The 7,789-nt window shown below is 40.6% G+C and overlaps 1 protein-coding gene across 1 annotated transcript; it reads right to left on the bottom strand.

Annotated features, from left to right (window-relative positions):
• Positions 1-6,500, bottom strand: LOC119430711 (elongation factor 2). The gene is made up of 13 exons (XM_037698179.1): positions 6,413-6,500; positions 5,142-5,356; positions 4,825-5,006; positions 4,356-4,567; positions 3,856-4,034; positions 3,592-3,697; positions 3,078-3,330; positions 2,706-2,901; positions 2,256-2,622; positions 1,776-2,129; positions 1,517-1,699; positions 1,201-1,333; positions 1-367 (listed from the first exon to the last, which is right to left on the bottom strand). The coding sequence occupies exons 1-13, from the start codon at positions 6,413-6,415 to the stop codon at positions 174-176; spliced, it is 2,577 nt and encodes an 858-aa protein (XP_037554107.1). The 5' UTR covers positions 6,416-6,500; the 3' UTR covers positions 1-173.
• Between the last annotated feature and the right edge of the window lie 1,289 nt (positions 6,501-7,789).

The following is a 7,789-nucleotide window of genomic DNA, read 5'->3' on the forward strand; positions in this document are numbered from 1 at the left end:
TTTTATTTATCGTTTACAATTTTTGTGGTCATTTCTTTTATTATCATCATCATCGATCCTTTGGCAAACATTGGTGCCTACTGTGTTCTGTACAGTCCGGTCCCACAGATTTAAAATTTGTTGGGTAGGGAGGAATGAGACAAGAGAGAGAGAGCCACGTGGGCTCCAGGCTTTTACAATTTGTCCAGGTAGCTGTCCAGGGCTGGAACACCTTCTTTGAGACCCTTGCGTTTACGTGTCTCAAGGACAACTATGCCAGGTTTGGATGTAGGCTCCATTGGGTTTCCAGGGAGGATCTGCCAATGGTCAAACACGCACTGTGGGAAAGCCTGGCCACCAGTGTTCGAACGAAGGTCAGCTGTGAAGCCTGGAAACAGAGGACCAAGTCAGACAAGCTATTTAACAATAACCTCCTAACAGTGCAACTACAGGAGTCAAAAAGCAACAATAAAAAAAGACGCATGTGAAAACATTTTGGTCTGCTGTCAAATAAAAACCCTGAACTTTTTTTACTTACTAAATATTGCAACTAAAATTTTTCTTTGCCCCTGCGTTTATGTACTACACCTTAGCCACTACCAGTATCTGCAACTGTGAAGGAGCCTCTTATTGGCCAAATCATGTGACATCATGTACAGCACCTCAATACAGTCTAGAATTTTTCAGCTCGCATTAACTTTGCAAAATTGATAATGTTCCGACTATTATATACTTTAATAATCCCAAGGGGATAAACCTAGGGTTGTTGTAATATTCAAAATTTCAACCCAAAACTATATATACACGCTGTATTTAAACAAGTTTTACATCATTTTCTACACCGATAATAAGTGGTAAAACCACAGGCGAGGTATTTTAAAGTCTGAAAATGTTTGCAAAATGCAAGTGAAGCTCAGTAAAGTCTGCTTGAGATCATCTACTTTGCTACTAGTGGGGAGAAGTGGCACATCAGCAACTGTGGAGTGACATTTTTACATCAACTGGAGTTCAGGTTGGAGTGGATGGTATGATGCAAACTTAAAAGCTTCTCAAAAACTAAGTGCGTATTTATGTTGAGAAGCACGCTGGTGAACATAAACATAATTAAGGCTTGGTCAAACAAACCAAAAATGTAAACGGTGTTTATTTTTACTTACCTGCTTAAAAAAAATCATGTAAAAATAACCAAAATAAAATGTTTTTAGTAAAACAAGAACTTACCAAATGACTCCATGACAGGCAGGTAGGCCTTGATGACATACATGGGTGTCCCCAAGACCCTGGACTCTTCAAACACATGACCACGTCTCCTGGTCAACACACCATAGATTCCACCCATTGCCGTTTCAGGGCACTGCAGAGAAAACAAATATGGTAAGAAAAAACAAAACAAGCAAACCAGCTTCGATACAACTATTTTAAGGCAGCAAATATAGGCACATTTGTACCCTACAAATTTAGATTGAGCAGAAACAAAAATAACCCAAGTAAGACCCACAGGTTAGCATACACATAAATTAGCATCAACAACTCTTACCTGGATCTCCACCAGATAGACTGGCTCCATCATTCTTGGCTCTGCCGTCAGCTGACAGGCATACAGAGCTCTACGGGCTGTGGGGATGATCTGACCACCACCACGGTGAATAGCATCTGTATGCAGGGTCACATCATGGATGTCAAAGCGAATGGCACGCATGTTCTCCTCACAGAGGACTCCCTGAAAAAATAAAAAAGTTAATCATGTGACAAATGTAGAAAATAACAAAACAGCTGTTTTGTATTTGGTCACCCACCTCCTTGGCTGCCCACTGGAAACCGGCCACAACACTATCCTTGATCTCATTAAGGTACTGCACTCCTTTGGTAACATCCACCAGCAAGTTGGGTCCAGTTCCATCAGGGCCGAAACACCAGATCTTCCTGGCCTCACCGACATCCCACTCATACTTGTCAGCAAGGTAACGGGCACGGGCCTTGAGCTCCTGTCGATTGGTGACGTCACCCTTCTCGATGTCTTCTGCCAGACCCTCTTCGAAGGGACGGGCCTTCATGAACAGACGGTTGTGTTTGTTCGGAGACTTTGACAAACACAACACGTTTGACTCTTCGCTGACTGTTTCTCTGTAGGACACCACAGGATCAGATTTCTGAAAAAATAAAAATCAGTTAAGTTCTTTGCAACTTAAATGAAAGCTAAAAAACCCGAGTTATGCATTTGCTTTAAATCAAACTTGAAATTTCGACATTTTACTGAAACATTTCAAATGTCCAACCTTGATTGGAATGCAAGCATGGTCCTCCTCCAAATCTTTCAGACAGATCTCCAGATGCAGCTCTCCAGCTCCTGCAACGATGTGCTCTCCAGACTCTTCAATGATGCATTGAACCATAGGATCGGACTTTGAGAGACGCTTCAGTCCCTCCACCAGCTTGGGCAGATCTGCAGGGTTCTTGGCCTCCACAGCAACTCTCACCACAGGGCTGACACTGAACTTCATCACTCTCATATTGTGCGCCTGCTCAAAGGTAGTGATTGTTCCGGTCTTGACGAGGAACTGGTCCACTCCAACCAAACCCACAATGTTGCCACAAGGCACATCTTCAATGGGCTCAACGTAACGACCCATCATCAAAATGGTCCTGATAGAAACCATAGAAAAACAACTCAAGATGTAAAAACAATAAATTTAAAAAATCCTTCACGAGAACTGACTGACACAAACCTCTGAATAGGTTTCAAGTAAAGATCCTCTTTCTTTCCAGGGACAAAGTTTGGTCCCATGATGCGAACTTTGAGGCCAGTAGACACAGATCCAGAGAACACACGACCGAATGCATAGAAGCGACCCTTGTCACTGGTAGGAACCATCTTTGAGATGTACATCATGAGGGGGGCCTTGGGGTCACAGTTCTTGATACCTGGTGGCCAAAACGTATTTACGTTAGAATTCATCATAATGAGGTCAGACCCAAAGAAAATCCATTATTTCATTTATGTATTGTACACAATCATTCATCTCACCAATTAATGCCATGCTTGTAAGTGACCCCATCTAAACTTTAAATAAAAACATAAAAGTAAACTGAATGCATACCCATGGCAGCCTCATCATCTCCAGGTCCTTCATAGAGCAGCTCACAACGATACTTCTGGGCAGTGACAGGCGAGGGGAGGTGAATGGTGATCATCTGCAGAAGGGCTTCTCCAGCAGGCAGCCAGCGGCGCATCACAGCCTTAAGGAGGGGTTTACCCTCTTTCTCCTTGTCCTCAACATCCAGCTTGATGTCCATCTTCTGGATCAGCTTGGCAGCTTCCTCCTTCCTGAAGTTCATGATGGCATCAAACACCTAAAAGAAAGTTTACTTTGTGTTATACAATTTATCACAAGCCACAGCATGATTTAGTGCAATATGCACCTGCTCAGGTTGAAGTTTATCATCACCGTTAGTCAGGTCAAAGTGAAGAATTACAAAAATCATCACTTGCAGGTATAGAGCAATGGATTAGGAAACAATGGACAAAAGCTATGATCCAATGACTTCTTTAAGCATAACTTTCTTGTTTGCAAAACATGCCATTCCATCAACGTTTACTTTAAACAGTTTTACCTTGAAAATAGGGTCCAGAACAAGAGCGCAGAAGGTGCGAGAGAACTTCTTGCCATCAGCACCAATAGCGGTCTTCACAAACTTTCCATTTTCAGTATCATAGTACCTAAAACAGAAAAATAATTGTGAAATATAATCAATATGGGTACACCAGTATACATTTCCTCCATTATACCTGGATTATTGAGCATGGACTTTGGTACATCTCCTGCAATTTATACCATCATGAGTATTTCAATAGGTAAGAGCACATTTAAGACGCACCTATCACCCCACAGCTTCTTCATCATGTCTTCCACCTTTTTGCAGCGCTCAGCTGGTGTCATCTGGGTGTTTCCTTTGGCAGCAAACTTAGCTGCATACATTTCAGCAAACTGCTTCAGAGTGAAAGCCCAACCGTGGAGTCCAGAGCCAAAGCCAACAGTACCAATGACTGGATCAACCTAGAAATTGCAGGAAAAAAAAAAATTAAAGAAAGAAGTCCACTGGTCAAATTTTTGAGTTGGAAATGTGGCATACAGAATGGTTAGTGCATTTTTTATTAATCAAATATTAAAAATAATAACAGTAGCCTGGGATGTGAAGTTATTACAATTAGTAATGTAAAAACTTGCAATACTCCATATCAAGATGTAGTTAGTAGTCATCTTTTTAATTTAAAACTAATAAAAAAAAAACTTAAAGGAACAGAAATGAATCCCATCCACATCAAGTCTCAAACTTCCCAGTCACATAGAAAATCTAGAATAAGTTTTTCTACTCACCATGATGTTACCCATTGGTCCAGTTTCATCCTCACCATAAGTGGAGATGATTACGTTGACTGACTCAACGATACGCTGGAAAGTCTGGTACAGGTCCTCGGGCTCCAACTGCAACTCCAACAAGGCACGGTCCATTTTGTTCATCATCAGGACTGGCTTGATGCGCTCACAGATGGCTTGGCGCAGCACAGTTTCTGTCTGCACACAGACCCCTGAAACAGACAATAGTTACTGATGTACACCCCAAAATGTTAACGAGTAAGGTATGAATTGTGCAAAGTGCAGAAAAACATATGTTTAACACTTCACTTGTTTAAAAAAATAAAACTACCTAGCTTTAACTGTGTGTAATAAAAAAATAAGACTACCTAGCTTTAACTGTGTGTATGCCTATGTCTACGGGAAAGAACTAAAATATTCAGGTGAAAAGATGCAACAACCAGTATTACCGGTCATGTTTAATCCTTACCAGACACGCAGTCGACTACAACAAGAGCTCCATCAGTAACACGGAGAGCAGCAGTCACTTCAGAGGAGAAGTCCACGTGCCCTGGTGAATCGATCAGGTTGATCAAGAAACCAGCACCATCCTTGCTCTGCTTGATGAAGGCCAAGTCGTTTTCAGCCAATTCATAGTACAAGGAGATTGCCCTGCAGGTTACAAATTAAATGTCACAAACATATAAAGGGAATTCTTTTAGAGATATATTTTTTGTTCATGTAAAGAAAATCAAAACAATTAAAACATGTTACATAGCGTGGTTTAAAATGCAGCAAAATACTCACGTAGACTTGATGGTGATGCAACGTTCTTGTTCATCTTTACGCGTGTCTGTGAAACGCGTCTCTCCAGCACGAGCTGAGGCAATGATGCCAGCCTTGGACACCAGGGAGTCTGTCAGAGTCGACTTTCCATGGTCTACGTGCGCAATCACAGACATGTTACGGATGTTGGCCTTTTTGTCCATGATGGCACGGATCTGGTCTACGGTGAAATTCACCTGAGGAAACACAACATACAAAAACATGAGAAAAAAAAAAAATCAAATATGTTTGTACATTATCCAAATTAAATGTCAAAATAAAAGTTTGTCCCTTTCAACTTTATGAAATTAAAAATTGCACACCCCACATAGCCATTTTGTCATCAACAGCCACCAAGAGTAACAAATTAAAACACTGGAAATGGAAAAGGTCTGCAGTTTAGCTGCAGGGGAGTTTGAAGCAGTATACACCAGTGACCATTGCTGACATGAGATAAAGCAAAATGTGCTGCAGCTCCACCCTGTGCCTTGAGTTTCCGCCATGACCAAAGATGACGTTATTGTTGTCTACGTTGAGAGCAAAACCAGTTTAGCACCTTCTATCGCGGATTTATCAACATTAGCAAGTCATACTTCCGTGTCCTAGTTATATGTAACAACCTATTCAACATATCTGAGCCAAAACAAAATGTTTAATCGGTTGTCAGCCGGCATAATATGACGGCATAAACAGGCCACGTGTACAGACTTTGAAACTATGCTAATGCTAACACTGGCGCAGCCAGTACCGGCAAGTTCATTTTTAAACGTCCAACAACTTTTAAAGTACATTTAGTTTACACAATTCACATTGTCATCGTGTTATATTTACATGAAGACGTTTTATTTCAGGTTCTACAACTCGCTCGTTTAAAACGAGACATTTTTTTCTAAAGACAACAGATAATGTTAGCACAAGAAGCGGAGATTGTTTGTGGTATTTAAAAGGCCACAGAAACGCAGCGTAAACCCGTTAATGTAAATTAATCATTTATATCCACAACTCAAATAAACCAAGCTCATCAAATGCACCAAAAAGCGTCTAGAACGGTTCAGAGTAGCTTTAAGACTGTCCCGAAGGCCTACTCGGGCTAGCGGTACATTACAAAATGGTTGCCATTTTGATCCGTGCAGTCTCAAAAAAAGTTGTCTAGAAATCTGTCAATACTTGGACAGCAACATTAATATTAGCCCCAGTGGCATCTTCTTATGTCAAAAGATTTATTGTTATGTCAAAAATGAGTAGGAACTCACCATTTTGATAGATGGTTTTGGATTCTCTTGATGGAGAAAAGAGAAGGAATATTACACTGCCCACCTCACGAGGGCATAGGCAGGGAAGAGAACGCTGACGTCAGAAAACAAGTTTTTATACCAAGTGCGTGAATCGCGTACGTCATGACGTAAGATGTAATATCTATCGATACGCTGATGGCTTCTTCCCAAAATGTTTTGTCAGTACATTAGCTGTACTTTCGAGCAAACCAGAGGAAACTATATAAACTCACCGTCTCTCCCTAGCAAATACTATAACCTTGCAATTTAGCTCATAAACACACTTTCTTCCAGTATTGCTATAACAACAAGGATATTCAGTAATTAATATATAAGATAAATATATAATATTAATATACAAGATAAAGACTTGAGACTTGCAAAACACTGTGTTATATTTTTAGGTAGCAGTAGAAACTTGGTCCCACCTATCTTAGTTACATGTTTGTTGTAATTTTATTTATTTTAATCATTTTATCTAATGCAATACAAAATGCTTTGCAGTTACTCAAAACAAAACTCACTGTGCAGCACAAAGGCTTAGTGGTTAGCACTGTTGCCTCACAGCAAAAAGGTCTTGGGTCCAATCCCCGGTTCGATCTGGCGTCTTTCAAGGCTCAAGTTCAAGGTTCTTTATTGTCATTCTCATCACATGTGGTACATGAAGTGGAATGAAATTATGTACCCAAGGTCCCAGTTACACCCCAAAATAGCAAAAATAAAGTATAAAAAGAAATGTAGTCAAGGATCTAATACATACTTTAAACACTAATAATGTAAAATAGTACAGTATATTAATTAAACAGCAGCCCAAACATGAGTCTGTAGTGACCAGATGAGTATGAATACAGCAGCTTAAAGGCAAGAAGTCAGCAGCTTGGATAATCCACAGCACAGATAAAGTGACATATCAAAATGGCATTAATATTATCATTGTGTTTTTCTGACAGTGATTTGCCTGGTTAGAAGAGTTTTGTTTTCATTGCCGGCAGTATGTTGGACCCCATTCGGGTGGGAGTTGGACTTCGCCAGGGCTGCCTGCTGTCACCGATTCTGTTCATAATGTTTTTCAATAAAATTTCTTGGTGCAGACATGGGGCGGAGGGAGTCCGATACAGTGACCTCAGGATTCCATCTTTGTTATTTGCTTGTGATGTGGGGCCATCGTGCAGTGATCTCAAGCTCTCACTTGAGCAGTTTGCAGGTTCGTTTGAAGCTGCTGTAATGAGGATCATCACCTCCAAATCGAGGTCCTTAGTTGTAAAAGGATGGATTAACCTCTTTGGGTTGGGAGTGGCTTCTTGCTTTAAGTAGAGGAGTTTAATTATCTCGGGAATTTGTTCAAGGGAAAATAAA

This window comes from Nematolebias whitei, chromosome 3 (assembly GCF_014905685.2).
Source record: "Nematolebias whitei isolate Nwh7 chromosome 3, NemWhi1, whole genome shotgun sequence".
Lineage (NCBI taxonomy): Eukaryota > Metazoa > Chordata > Actinopteri > Cyprinodontiformes > Rivulidae > Nematolebias > Nematolebias whitei.